The 15,430-nt window shown below is 41.4% G+C and overlaps 1 protein-coding gene across 11 annotated transcripts in view; it reads right to left on the minus strand.

Moving 5' to 3' along the window:
- pard3ab (par-3 family cell polarity regulator alpha, b) overlaps positions 1-10,989 on the minus strand; it is a 184,373-nt gene extending 173,384 nt beyond the window's left edge. For all 11 annotated transcript variants that reach the window (XM_029525778.1, XM_029525772.1, XM_029525776.1 and 8 more), the window contains exon 1: positions 10,586-10,989. In XM_029525778.1, coding sequence (XP_029381638.1) covers positions 10,586-10,705 — 120 coding nt within the window. In that variant the 5' untranslated portion in view covers positions 10,706-10,989. The remainder of the gene's footprint in view (positions 1-10,585) is intronic.
- Between the last annotated feature and the right edge of the window lie 4,441 nt (positions 10,990-15,430).

Genomic DNA, 15,430 nt, shown 5'->3' on the forward strand with positions numbered 1-15,430 from the left:
AAACATTGCAAGTATTGGCGGATTATGACAACAGAAATTAGAAGAGGCATTGAATGTTCGATGTTCATTTGAACCTTTTGAATCTGCAACAAACTACTGTGCAAATTTCTGGAATTAAAAATGTCATGGCACAGAAGATGTTAATTATAGAACACTTATTTTGTGTTGCTAAAGCATTAACTTGTTTGTCGGTCGATGAAATATAAAAAAAGCATTATATTTTCTGCATAAATTCAGATTAAAGTCAAGTCCAACGAAGATACATTAGGTCTTGCATCATCAGCCAGTCAGTCGGGAAGCGATCTCGAGCAGCACGTCTATTTGCGTTTATCTGCACTCAGGTTTCATCAGGAATTCAACTTCATTCCAATTTGACCAGCGAGCAATAAATATCGTGTTATTATAAGTTATTAGTCTGCGATCGCACGCCTGGAGACATCGGTGGAGCATTTCTCTACCTCTCCGTGTGAACAGTGAATATTATACAACTTTCTGTCCAAGCCACATTCTGACAAGTGCAGACTGGCCGTGTCAAAAACACACCCAGGAGAGAAGATGGCTGTGAATCAAAGCCGTTCTTTCATCTGACAAAGGCCCAGCGGAAGTCTGCCTGTCATTTAAACCCAGTGGGCAGATAACATGTGAGACCGGCAGTGTTTCAATATTAAGACCGGCGCTGATAACAAAACAAAAAAGCTGCATTGAATATTGTCGATATTTCTCAGCTCATATGCAGTTCACAAAAAGTGTCGAGAAGGTCATAAAATCATAAACAATTAACACACTACAATTTGCTAACTGAATGACTCAGAGTTAAAAATTAACCAAATGAGACTGGAGATTTGTGAACCCATAAACTGCAATAAACGACACAGCGATTTCAGCCTCTCATCTGTCGTGTGCAGAGTAAGTTGTCACTGTAAAGTCTAAAGTCGGCCCCTCCTTGTCCCTATAAATCATAAACTCAAGGAATAATGAAAATAATGAGTATTTTCATATTTAATTCAACAATAGGTTGATCGACTAATTGGTGGGACTGATCAACTCAAGGACTCAGATTTAAAGCCATTTGGTGAAAAAGGTTTCAAAGTGTTTGTGCTAATCGAGGCCCGTCACCTCCTCTGAACTTCTCCAGGAGGAAGAGCAAACAGCCGGACGGCCGAGGAGGAAGTGGAGGGATGTCGCAGGTACGAAAGGGTTCAAGGCACCCCCTTACCCCTCTGCTCTGCCTGAAGGCCAATAATCATCTATCTGTCAAAGGCAGAGCTCTCGCTCAGCCTGTCCTATATTTAGCAGACAAAGCCTCATCAGCCTAAGTACTGAATTCAATTTCAGGAGACATCATTAATCTACGCTCATAAATCATTTGGGTTATGCTAATGTAGGCTCTTCGCTCCTCTGAGGAGCGTGCAGTTTTCTGTGTCTGAGCTAAAACACGCACTTGTTCCCTGAGCGCTTGAAGAATATGGACTACGCTGATCCGATACCACCATCCATCCATCCATCCATCCATCCATCCATCCATGGGGGTTTCCATGGAGAACAGTTCTGCAATTTGTTCCCCCGCTTCACTAAACAACCAGTTTTCTCGCTTAGCTGTGGGCAATTAACAGCTGGATGAGAACAACAGGCTTTGTTATGCGGTGGTGGGGGTGGTTGGGGTTAAAATGAGATTTGAAGATTCTGGCAGTAGGAATCTCGCAGGAATTCCCGAGAAAGAAAACAATAAAACAAAGTGGCTGCAAAACAGGAGCAGAAATAAAAGAATAAGAGAAAGATCTGGGTCACAACAAGCAGATGAAGTTTGGAGGAATATAGAGTCCTCAGACCGGATCAGACTGCACTGAAGGGATACAGTATATCTGAGCTATGCTGCTGTTTGTTCAGTGTCCATCACATTCCTCTGGGACAATCCTCTCCCTGTGCTCCGAGCCCCACACACAGCGAGTCCTTGACATTTCCCTCGGTTGTCCGTCCACTTGGTGGACGAGGGACACTCAGGCCTGTGAACAAGGCCGGTCTGCCTGCTGGAAACAAGCGCACATTCATTTCACATTTGGCCGAGTCTCTCTGCATGCAACTCTCTCTGCTCAACGGGATGTTTTGTCGTTTCATTGATACAATAGAGAATAAGGAGTGTGACCTTTTCCAAACATTGCACCTATTTATTCACATGCTACTGCGATCTTACTTTATTCATTCCTATCATTAATAATAAACCACAAAAACTCCTGAGATTTGGGATGATGGTCACATTTTAAAGACTAAAATAATGTTAGTTTGTTTTCTTACTGCTTAAACCAAGGTTTTTTTTATGTCTATACAATAAATAGAGTGGGACATAAAATTAGGTACATTTTTATGTTTAATATTACTGAATATTAGCACAAGCCTTGTTTAACCGCCAGGGCCGCAAAAGAGAAATACCCAGATTGCAGAACTATGTATTTTTCAATAAAGCTAAAACGTGTCAAAATGTTGTTGTGCATTTGCGTCACTGCAGCAGCACAAGCATTGTGTGCTTTAACTTGTATATTCTTACATTACAAATCTGGTATTGCTACTTAAATAGCCAGACACAAAATAGCTCTGTCATACCTTGAACATGATGAACCAGCTGAGTGACAAAACTCAAAAAACAAACATTAGGACATCACCTTGAGCTCTGAACGATGATGATCATGGGCCATCACCATTTTATGACATTTCATAACTAATTATATAATTTAAAGTAATTATTCTAACAATTTCATGTTGCAGCTAGTAAAGAAGTGCTGAGAATTCCCACAGAAAGCATGGGAACGTGATGCAAAGTGAACACAGCTAAGTCTGATGGAGCGCAAGATGCTGGATTTTGTCTTTTGTAGTAAAACAGAAAAGGAAGTTTAAAAGTAAAAGCTTTTCCACGGCGGTGCCACTAAAACAAGACGAGCGGCGGATTAAGAATCCGAAAGAGAACATTGTTCCTTTCTGCCGTCTGAGACGACGTCTGGGCTTTGTAACCTCCCGTGTTTATTATGGGAGAAAACTGATGACTACCCAGTTATGCTTGGCCAGGTTCAGTATAACTATCAGTTAAGACTATTTAAATGTTGCTGTTGCTCAAACCACAAAACTCTTGTGTAAATTCAACCTGAGCTGACTTGAAAAAAAAAAAAAAAAAAAAAAAAAAAGATGAATACAACACACTGTTCTCCACACAAGAAATGACACTGTTCTACCAGCAGCTCAACCCAAATTTCTATTAACGTCCGCGACATGAAGTGGTGCATTGTTGTTGTTGTTGTTTCATGCCAGATGTTTTTAACGGTGTTTAAATGGCGAACAAAGCAGATCTTTATTGCCGTAGATGCTGCAGCACAGCTTCAGCCAGACTCACATTTAAAATGTGAGTCATTAGATCTGCTTGGGGTCCGGTGTTGGTTTCTGTAATAGCAGAATCTCAGCCTCACAACCGGGTTTTTCCACAAACACCTGCCCTTGAAGACACCCAAAGAATCCATCTCATAAATAAACCACACATCCTGATGGACAAAAATGGACATGAAATGATCGGAGCAGAGCAGCGGAGACAGAAAGTAGTTTGTTTTGTTTTTTTTCTACTTAGTAAGCTTGCACCAGTTTACATTCAGCAGCTTCCTCTGTTTATGGAAGAGAGCCTACAGCTGAACCAAAAGGAGGAGGTTGGAGATTTGACCTTTAAAAAAAAAAAAAAAAACACCACTTTGATACACGCGCTCATCAAAAGAGCTTAAAAAGTTGGTGATAATTTCAAAGTATCTTTCATCCACAAACACGCTGCTGTCGATCTGTTTGTCGGGCCTGCTGCAGAGGTGGGGGGGGGGGGGGGGGGGGTTCGGCACCATATGTGGCCCGGCTTTCATGCACATGGTTGGGGTGCCAACGCTCAGCTGACTGGACCCGTGCCAGGGTTCGAGTAATCTGTTTTCAGAGCGCTCTGTAAACCAGTTTAGCTCTGCGTATCATTAAGTGTTATGATATGAATGCTCATTAACCCGACCGATCCCCCATCACGGTCAAGAGTTCAGTCTACAGCGTGTCACAGAAAAAAGAAAAAAGTTTTCTTTTGTTCAATGAGGCATGAACAAATGCTTTTGTGGGCATCTGCGACGGCATATCAGCCCAACGTGCACCAACATGTGCGTCTCCATCAGAGAAGGTAGCATCCTTACAAAAAGTCTCGAATCAGTTGGGCATCAAGTCAGGCAAGTCCAGTCAAGTCTTCAGTAGGACAACGAAGTCCAAAACCTGAGACTTGAAATGTTGTGCTTCCATCAGGTTGGTACACTTTAATCACAGAGGTTCAAACAACAGGGTTGTCAGAATGTTTAAACTTCTACATGACGGTGACGATGATAACGGAGGAAGAGGAGGTCAAGATGTGACCCAAAAGCATAAACAGTTCCACAACCGTTTACCTGAAACTGCGCAGAAAATAAATAAATAAAAGAGGCAAAGTGGCACCTTAAAGAAACTCTTGTGCTGATTTCTGCAGTATGAAGCTCCAGAAATCTACAGCGACATCACAGCCGAGCATCTTATTATCTGGATGTGATGCTTGTTACATTACATAGAGCATTTTTTGTGAAAGTAAGATGCCTTATGTCTTTGCATTGAGAAGATTGCATCTTTCAAACAGGATTTAATGTTTGCAGAAAGAGCTTTAATGTTCTGCGGGGGTCCCCTCGCTTTATAAGCTGCTGGTGTTACTGTAAGCCGATCTGAATAAGAGCACGAGTTTAACTTCTAAAATGTAAATGAACTTCAGAAAGGAGAGCACCGGTCTTCCCACCCTCGGAGATCTGTGCAGTCAGCACTTTGCAGCCTACTCTTTTTACGCCAGCTGCTGCACTAATGACTCCACGCCACGTTCACCGCCTCCTGGGAAAACCCTGCTGGCAAATGACGCCATTGGTCATGTTTCATGATTATTATTATGAATATATCAACGTGTCAGACACTGGTAGGGATGACAGCTCACTTATGTAAATTTCCTCACAGTGAAGCAGATTTATTGAGCTCTAAGTGGGGAAAAAAAAAAAAATAGCAATAACAAAAAAATCTAAACCCAAAATGCACAGCACAGCAAAGACTCAGCAAAGACGGTAATGCCAACGTCATCAGCTGACAAGAAGAGAAAAAAAACAAAAAAACAAACAATTGTGTCCCATGTCCCAAGGAAAAAAGATTATATACACTTCACAGCTGCTGACCGCAATCATCTTTCCTGTTATTCAAAGCCTTTTATGTAATGTCAGTAATTTTATGTAACTGCTTGAAAGTCTTCATTTTTAAGACCTTTGCTGTGTGAACGCAAGAGGAGCCACTCAGACGCACCATGTGCTGGTTTTCTATCCACACATTTGAAATGCTGTAGCCATGTTTTACTCAGAGTCACACACACATGAATCTGCACGTGGCTAATTTTCTCCGGTGCGTCTTTAAGCGGCTCCTTTTAGGGGATGAAACGCCGTGCTGGGTCGAGTTTTAGGACATTTTTCACAGCAGTCTGGTCAAGGGCAAAGTCAGCGGCCCGGGGATCATCGGTGAAGCTTTTAATCCTGCACTGTGCCTGTTTTGGAAGCAGGAACTCCTGGCTGGTACAGCCTGGTGACATGAGGATCAAACAGATGAACTGGAAACAAAAAAAAAAATTAAAAATTGGGGGGCAGGGTTTATGACCTGAGGTGCGTTCACCTGCACTGATGTTGCAGCCTTAAAAATCTGTCCTGAAACATGAGACTGATCACCTTTTGACACATGTTGGATTTAACACAAAATAAATCTGCTGCTTTCGTGGCGCTGCAGCTATTCTTATCACTACAGTCCACCGTTTATCAAAGTTTTTCAGGCTGGTCAACAAAAGCCACTTAGCTGCCAAACTTCCCTTCTTAATGTAATGCATGTAATGTAATGCATGCTCTAAGAATGTATTCACCATATTTCAGATATTTGCATACATAGTTGGAGTCGTGACTCACCAGAGTTTTATGCATTTGGACAAAGTACCTCTAGGAAGTTTCACTGAGACCTTTTCAAGTTGAACCTGAACTGGATAAACAGACACTGGAAAAATGTTCCAGATATGCCTGGTATGTACACACACCAGCGCACGCAATCATACAACCAACGTTTAATTGACTTAATGTGAAACCAGGTAGCGCGGTGGAAATACCCTCACGGTGACATTGTTGGTGTCCTTCTCTCACTTTCAACAAACTAAAAGTCTCAACGATGAGATGGGGCCAAGAACTCAGGTTTGGACTCCACACAATTAAATCAAGTGTGAAGTAAAGGAGAGATCATCATACTCACAATCCACAAGTTCTTGTCTATGAACACACAAAGGATACTTTTTGTGGTCACTTGGTGACCGTTTTGTTTTTGAAATAAATCTTTAAAACTGTACTATTTGCCATTAAAGGCAGTAAAATGCATTTCGGATGTGATACGAAGCATCCAAATGCCATCGGCTTATTTAAATCAGGAGTTCAAACTTACTTGCTGATCTTTTTATCTTTATCGTTTTTTTTTTTTGTTTGTTTGTTTTTAAATCAGAAGCACATCTAATAAAATTGTCTCCCACCTGATGAAACATTTTATTTAAAGGCAAATTTTAAATGTTTTATTTTTTTGGATTTACCTCCGTGCAATACTTACACAGCAGGTTGTGTCTGAATAAACTTGTCAGAGAATGAACACCAACAGAGAACTTTCACTGAGAGGAGGAGGACCGTGAATCTCCAGGTCCAGTCGGCCATCTGCGGCTGCAAAAAATATACTCATCACCCTATTCCTATTCATTTGAATCATTATAGCAGCTTCTTGTGCCTGACTTACCGGAGGAAACACATCTAATTTAATCACATTATTTATCATATGGTGAAAGGTTGGATGCAAATTTTTAAATCGCACCTGTCCGAGTCAATTTAGCATCCTGTTCTGATACAACAATAAATCACTCCTGATCATTAAAGTGCTTTTTTTTTGTCTTCCACTGAACTCGCTGACACATGTGATGGGCATTTTTGACTATTTTGTGTCATTTGATAAATGTCTATGTGGATCGGAAGGAAAATGGGAAGTTAATAACAACAACAATCCTGTTTTCAGCCACACGCGGCCAAAGACAGAAGAGACACCTGTTCCCATTGTCCACTGGAGGTCAAAGTCACGTTAAATCTGTCTGCCTCAACGGTCAAGTACGTGCACAATGGCCCAGATTCCTCCGGAGGAAACTCCAGCAGTGTGAAACTGTGAATGGAAATCTGCTGTTGGCTGCGTGGACACGATGGCTCGGACACCTGATACTCAGCCCTGGAGATTTTTGAGCATTAGCAACAAAATTCATGACTCCTCTGATGTGCCAGCCCTCACGTCACTTGAGGGTTTGGAGCACAAAAACTCACCACCAGGCAAGTTTTCCAGTCAAGGGTGTCATTTTAAACGCTTGCCACACTTAGTCAAATGGGAGAACATTAGAGAGAATCCTCCCCCCGTGATCCCTGGAAGGAAAAAGAGCAGCACAGTAAAATCCGATGCTGTTTTTCTTCTTCTCTGAGATTTTGTAGCTTGCTAAGCTGCTCCCTCGCTCTCTGTCTCTCTCCGGTCCAGTTATATTTCTCTGTGGACTCCATCAGCACTCATCCAAGTATCCTCATCTTTCTAATTCCAAAGTTATGAGGTGGCTTCAGGCCCTCAGAAGTGCAGGGCTTTTTCTGCTCTGCAGGAAGCATTCCTCTCTAATGACAGGGGAAGGTCCATGCAAACAGTGAAGCTGGAGAAAACACCCACTCTAAATTTGGGCTTCTTATTAAGACCGCCCAACCACAATAAAAAAAAAAACTAAACAAATAGCTGCGATCTCCAACACAACATCCACAAATCCTAACACACACACAGCAAGAGAAATAAAAAAAAACCCAGCCTTGAAATGTGGACTGGGCAGCACCAGAGTAATAAACGCATAGCCGAGATGAAACGACGACGATGTTGTTTGTTGTGCGATAGGTTTCGTTGTGCGAGAAGATCAAAACTTGAAAGAAAACACACACACACACAAAAAAAAAGAAAAAAAAAAAGAATTGAATTGGCACAATACACCCTCATAAAAACAGCAGCAAAGTTGGTTTTTCCAGACAATTGCCCTTCGTTAAATTGCGATAATGACAGTTACTGCAAATATCGGTGCCTTTCCATTCTTTGTAACCACAAAGAATTCACTTCCTGTGCAGAGCTGGTTAACAGAGGGTGGCGGCTCTTATGGCGCTGGATTATTATGATAAAATGTGGGTGCTGTTTATTTACAGCTGGAAGATGTGATTATCTTGAGCGACGTTATCGCCAAAGAGTATTCTGAGCTCGTGACCTTTGACCCACGTGGACGATCCAAATTATGACTAGAAAAGGGACAAATTTAACTGTGCGTCATGACAAAGAAAAACAGTCGGCATTGGAGGATCGTGGTTTATTTCCATTTCAGGATGAAAAGATATTTGAAAATGTTGTCAGTCATTGAACAAAGTTTTGGCTCATCGTGCTCAGTCGGCCACAAAGCTGCAGTTTTCCAGTTTGACTTTTTTTATTAAAAGGATAATTCCTCACAGATGAAAAAGTTTTTAGGCAAGGAAGAATATACTCAGGCTAACTATTCGTATTTATTTCACCTTTATTTGCTAATTCTTTACATAATAAGAGAATAGATGTGATGCTATAAAAATATTTATTTCTTAATAAAACGTGAAGTGATTTCGGTATATTTTGGAGACATTTTTAAAGATTAAAGCGAATTTTCATGATGTTTTCAATAATTTAGTCCAGGATAATCCCAATGTGACATTTTAATTTTGTCCGTTAGTTAAGACAAATCTGTTGAGACAAAAAGACGTCTTTATCATTATTATATTTTCTTTCCAGATAGTTTTTGGTCATTAGTTGCTCGGACAGCAGCAGGTATCAACCATTGCTACCTCAACATCTCAACTACGTAGAGATGTTCCAATGTTCCCTTCTGTCTGCTCGTGCTGAATTATTCATCGGGAGGAGAAGGACGATGATACAGTACGACTTCTAGGCCACTATCCTTCGAACATATTTGAAAAAAAAAATAAAAAGATATGGCACTGTATTAAAGTTAGCACATCGATGGGGACAAAGCATGAATCATTGATGAAGCCTGAAGAGCTGCTTTAGCATATCTGTTTCTGAGATGAATGCTGGACAATAAAGAAAGTCTGACCCCCAAATGTGGAGATGAATTACACAAACCAGGATTAGAGGATAGAGATCAAATTTAGACTTTTGAAAACACACATCTGTATTTTTTACTTGATGAAAAGGGAAAGTCAGAGGGGTGTGGATTTAAAAATACTCCCTAAGTGGATTGGGTAAGCAGTTTCTAAGTGTACACAACTTTTTTGCACAATGTTTTTGCACGCACACACAGTCTCATCTCACCGGATCAAGCCAGAGAACCCCGAACATGAATGCAGGTTCAAAGGTCAGCTGTTGCTACCTCAACATTATATAACAAGTTTTCTTATGTTCAACTCTTATCTCCAAGATTTATGAGAAGGGTCCAGGACTACGGCACTCAGCTGGAGCCGGGCTCTGCTCTTTCCCTCCCTCCCTCCCTCCCTCCCTCCTCGTCCTGCAGGGCCTGCTGCTCGGACTGCCATGCAACTGGAGGCAGATGACCGACTTTGGCTCAGTCTAAGCTTGTTAGGCAACACAACTTATCAGAAAAACAAAACAAAACGAAAAAACTAAAAGAAAATTAATGAAGATGTTGCTCTTGCTCCTCTTCGCTTTGCATCACTGATTCATCATGAAGTCCTCAACTTGGGAGACTCCAGCCAACCCAGCAGGCCACTACAATGAGCTCATTAACATCTGAACAAAAGAGGAATTTTGGGATGTTTTCCTGTTTCCCTGTTTTGTTTTGTTTTTTCTGATAGACACGTTAATCCAGTGCAGACTAAAGCTGATGGGACTTTTCCTATTAGCCTGCTAAATGAAGCCTTAAACGCACCAGTAGTCCCACTTCTCCTGCAGCCAGGCTGGCTAACTCGCTAGTAGGCTAATCTCTGCTGGCAACTTCCAGAGGAGGCATGAAGTGAGTCCTTACAAACCGACTTCGTGAGTCCGTCCTGGCAAAACGCGTCACAGGCTCTTTGTGTGTGTGTGTGTGTGTGTGTGTGTGTGCAGCGCTAAAACACGCAGACTCCCGGAGGAAGTTTTGCGGGTTTAACAAACACGAGAAACCACAATGGCGCTGCGCCTTATTCTTCTGGAAGCGGCGGACACACGGCGGGTCAACACGCGCACGCAGCCTCGCGCCCCGCGTCAACATAAAAGGGAGGAGAGGGAGCAGGCGGCTCCTTTCTTCTTTATGCATTTTGTTACAACTTTGCGCCATGTTGTTTGCGCCCCATCCGGACGTCGCAACATTGTTTCCAGGATAACACACACACACACTCTATAACAACAACAACAACAACAACAAAAAGCCGAAAAGGGAAACGGAAAAGTGGCCGCCAGCTCCTCTGCAGCAGCAGCAGCTTACCTTGGCGATGGCTTTCTTGTATCTCATGACAGCCTGCTGGACGAGAGCGCGCACTTTAATATTTCCATCCCCGCACGGAACCACCACCCGGGTCCGGCCGAAGCACACCGTCACCTTCATGGCTCAGGGTCCCAGATCCGGCCCTGATTCCGAGTCAGCCCGAGGAGCGGGAGCAGGAGGAGGAGGAGGAGGAGGAATCCGTGTGGAAATAGAAAAGGAGCATGGGGTTGTCCTTTTGTTTGTTTGTTTGTTTGTTTGTGTGTTAGTTGTCCCGTCGTTCGTCCTGCTCCTCTCACAGCGGCGGGGACTGAAGGTCTTTCCTCTTCTGCCCGTCGGACGACATTGTTTTCAGACCACCTGTTTAGCTTCTCTCTCTCTCTCTCTCTCTCCTTCCTTCCCTTGATCCCAACCTCTCTCTCTCTCTCTCTCTCTCTCTCTCTCTCTCTGCTGAGCTAATGCTCGGTCATGTGTTGCGTTCGCGGTCCGCTCATGTGAGTCGGAATCCACAAATATGAACAAGGAAAGGGAAAAATAACTAAATAAAGATAAAATACGACTTTATTTACTCCACATATGGAAAATTCATAATAGAAGTAGAAGAAATATAAAGTTATATAAAATATATTTAAAAAAATATACAAAAGAGGTTCCAATTTTTTCAACCTGTTTTTACAAAATTTAAGAACAAGAACCAAATTTGAGAATTTTACCAATTTGGGGTCAATAAAGTAAATCTATCAATCTAAACTATGTTAAACAATGCAGACCCAGAAATACTCAATTTTGTTGAATTGTCTTAATATCTGCTTATCAATCTCAGCTCGTGGTGTCGTGGTTTATCGGCCTAAATCAGTGAATGATAATATCTTTAATCTCATTTTTAGCTAAGCTGCCTCACTGTGTGTGATGTTTATTTATGGGAAAGGTTGCTCCTGAATGAAAGAAGAGCTGCATTGAGAGATAGAATTTACATCTATTTAAAATATAAACTAATTCACCATTCCTTTGGACTGGGCTACGGCGGTTTCTTCACTTTGAAAAATCAAAGTAAATCTTCATCCTCAGTGCTTTTTCCTGTTTTTTGCACACGCACAAAAAATACATATGTAGGATAAGATAAGATCCCTACAAAGGAAATTCAGTTCCCTCACAAGTCCAACAGCATAGAAAGACTCAATTTTCAGATAAATAGCTAGCTCCTTTTTTCAAATAAGGGGTAAAAATGCCGGAATCTGTCCCTTCTAACTTTGAATTGTGGAGTTTACAAGCAGCCCATGAAAGCATCAGGGCAGAAGGGGAGGCCACAGTTGCAGTGTGTCCCTCTGCTGAGCTGAGTTGAGCTGAGGGGGGTGGTAATGGAAAGAGTGCTGCACTGAAAGGGACGAAAATTATATTAAAATCAATGCACCCATTTAGAACTATGATTTAATATAATTAATATAGAGGTTTAATATGATTTCGTGACGTGCACGCTTCCTTCGTAGGCTGACATCTCTTTCTGCCAAACACGTGTTTTTATTACAGCAGAATCTCCCCAGAAGGACCTCAGGTCTTTGTGCATCTGCCTCGTCCCACCTGAGCTTTGAAATCTGTCTGGAGAGGTTTTTTCCGAGCAGCTGCACCAGCTAGACTCGAAGCACCTAGACCGACCCCCATCAACTCAAACTTTTACCCTTTCATTCCATTCCATCACAGCGATAACGAAGAAGACGCTCTGTCGTCCCCTGACTGAGCAGTGTGTGCTACGGAGGCCTGTAAAAACCCAAAGTAGCTCCAACACATGGTTTGGTGAGAACAAGAAAAGACAGCGAAACCACTCATTTTCAAGTATGTGGAAAGTGTGTGTGGTTTACACAGGCGCTGCTTAAACGAGATCGCTCCACCTTTTCATGCCAGCCTGCAGCTGGGAGGCTATTTTAGCTCTTAACACAGCTGGAGCGCTCACAGGCCACCAACCACAGCACCGGCAGCTGTCATGGCAAACTCAGCCGTTATGACTTTGGAGAATGTGAGCGCTGGCTGGTTCATGGTGGCTTTTACAAAAGGTGACACAGAGGAAATGTGCAATTGCACTGGTTGTATGAGGGATAACCGAGGTGCTATTTTTGCATACAGTGAGACAGAGAATGTGAGTCAAACTCAACTAAACAATGAGACTGCAGCGAAGTAGCTGAGGCCGTGTCAAAACTAAACTAAAATTGTGATTTCAGATGGTTTGCAGATGTACTGATGTACAGAAACACACAATTCCTTCCTAAATTAACTTTTAATATAATTGTATATTCAATAAAAATATACATGTGTGCCAACTAAAAAACTTATATCACCTCAGTTTTTTCAAATAATTCAAATTCTGAGACACATTTTGTATTGAAAATCAAATAAAATGTAAGAAGATTTACTGTATCTCAACTGCAGATCATAAATTCAGTTGGCTTCTTTTCTCTTTTTTTTTGGATGAAAATGCTCTTTCTAACATCCAGACTGAAGTTTTATGCTCAACAGATGGAGCGTATTTGTACTTCAGGAGCGACCAATTCTGTATCTGGCCTCTTTGTGTTTTATTTATCATCCAGAATAAATAAATATCTATAATTTGATCTGGGACTACTTGACAGGCCTAAGCAGGACATTTTCCTGCTCCTTCAGTGATACATTCTGGTCCTCTTACTTTTTGTATGTTGTGTGCTGTTTGTATAAATACACATCATCAATAAGCCCTCTAAAAATTAGGGACAAAAAACAGCTACTTCTAAAAGTTAAAGGGAATATTTGTATTCACAGACAGTTGGGAAACCTCAAGAATCGCCAGTTAGATCTTACATCAATTTGGAATGCATGGAATCATCACTCTTCCTTTCATATAGAAAGTCACGTGAATGAGAATTTAAAATGAGTTTGTAAAATGCAATAAACTCCTATCGTGCATGTAAAAGGAAAAATTCATAGGGAGATTGACATTTGGTTTATTAAGTCCATGCAATCCATAAGTAGTCGAGGAGTAGCTGTTTGTCATTGCTGAGGAGCTGTGCCCTAAAACACACACTGGGCTCATTAAGGAGACAAGTTAAATTATTCATAAATAAATATAAACACCCACAGCCTGAAAAAAATAAAAATAAAATAAATAAATAAATATATATATATATATATAATGAATCAGTGGTGACACCTTGTGTTGAACAGAGGGCAGTGTCTCCTTTACTCAGCCAGTCCAGCCTGAGACTGAAAATAATCCCATTGCTGGGTTGAATTCAAAAGAAGAAGCATTTGAAATAATATTGGAATTATATTACAATAATAAAAAGTGTAAACTGTGGTGTAAAGAAAAGTGTGAAATAATAGTGATTTTTTTAAAGCTAGTTTTAGTCCCCAAAAACAGAATGCGTTGTATTTCCTTTTGCATGGCGGACAGAACAAACAACAAAAACTCTTTACATGCATATGAACCACAGAGGCTGTGCAAATCATGAAAAACATTTGACAATGCTACCTTGCTAGCGTTAGTCACGACAACCAGGTTACATAACAAAGGCCTGTTTATTTATTCAGGGACACTTTCACACATTGTGAGGACTCCCATTAAGTAAACTGAACTCTAGAAGGTGAAAAAAAAAAAACCATCAGCTGTGAGTTATGTGATGTTGAGACTGAAATTTGAGTTGACTCATGAAAAATTCACAAATAGAACTAAATAAAAGGCTTGAATGTCGCACGTGTCCAAGGATGGTTAAGCCTGTTTGGAAAGATGCATCACTCCTGTCCTAAAATGAAAAATCTGAATAAATCAGGCTCCTTCGTTGACAACACAGGAAGGTCTGAGCGTGTTGAGACAGTGGAAGACGTGTGTTTCATCAGATGAGCAATGAAATGTCATAAGTGATTAATGAATTCAAACTGAACACCCGCTTCGGAGTTATTGAGTGTGATTAAGTAATCCAGCAGGGGAGTTTACAAAAATGTCAAAGGCTGCTGAAGTTATAAACCCAAGATTATGTGGAGCCAGAGAATTTAGTTACCTCACTAACCCCACAAGAAGTATCTAAAGTCATTCAGATTTTAAATTAGATTTTAAGTTTTTGCGTTAAGAAGCAACAGCAACAGCAGCAACACAGCAACAGCAGTCATTGGTATACAACATCACACAACAACATCACACAAATAACAAGTAAGGAAATCGACAGAAAACAGATGGTGACCAAGCTTGTATGTGTATGTTGTACAATATAAACTCTCAGTCTGCTAAAGACAACTTACAAAATAACAGAATAAAATGTGATACATTTATTAATTCTGCAAGCCAGCAGGAGACTCCAGAAGGTTGTAATCTTATTGAAAGTGTCGTTATCTCCCACCATTGTGTGTTTAAACGATGTTTGATTACATTACAGAGATATGCGCTGGTGAAAAATGTGAAACTTCAGCTGTAAAATTCCACAAATTATGTTTCATTAAGCTGCCAAGGCCTCGGCGGACGCCCAAATACCTCCTTGGTGGTAATGACAGCATGTAATTGTCTTTGTGCCTTCATCTCAGGCTAATGTTGTGCTAAAGAGCTGTCTGGCTGGGGTTATGTGTGATGTCCTGCTGTCAGGCCTTTGTGCCCCCCCCCCCCCCGAGGATCCCCCCTTCTGCTGCTGGTACCGGACCATCTGGATCCTTCGGCGTCCACCTGCAGGAGGGGCCACGGAGATGGAGGAAGGAGCTGAGGGGTAAGGCGACTCAGGACAGGAAGGCTGACGTAAAATAACGCGAGCCTGATGCAGATTTTTTTTTTTTTTTAACCACATTTTTGCTCAATGTGGTGATTTCTTATTGCAACGTGCAAAGTATGCGTGGTACGTC

This window comes from Echeneis naucrates, chromosome 17 (genome assembly GCF_900963305.1).
Source record: "Echeneis naucrates chromosome 17, fEcheNa1.1, whole genome shotgun sequence".
Lineage (NCBI taxonomy): Eukaryota > Metazoa > Chordata > Actinopteri > Carangiformes > Echeneidae > Echeneis > Echeneis naucrates.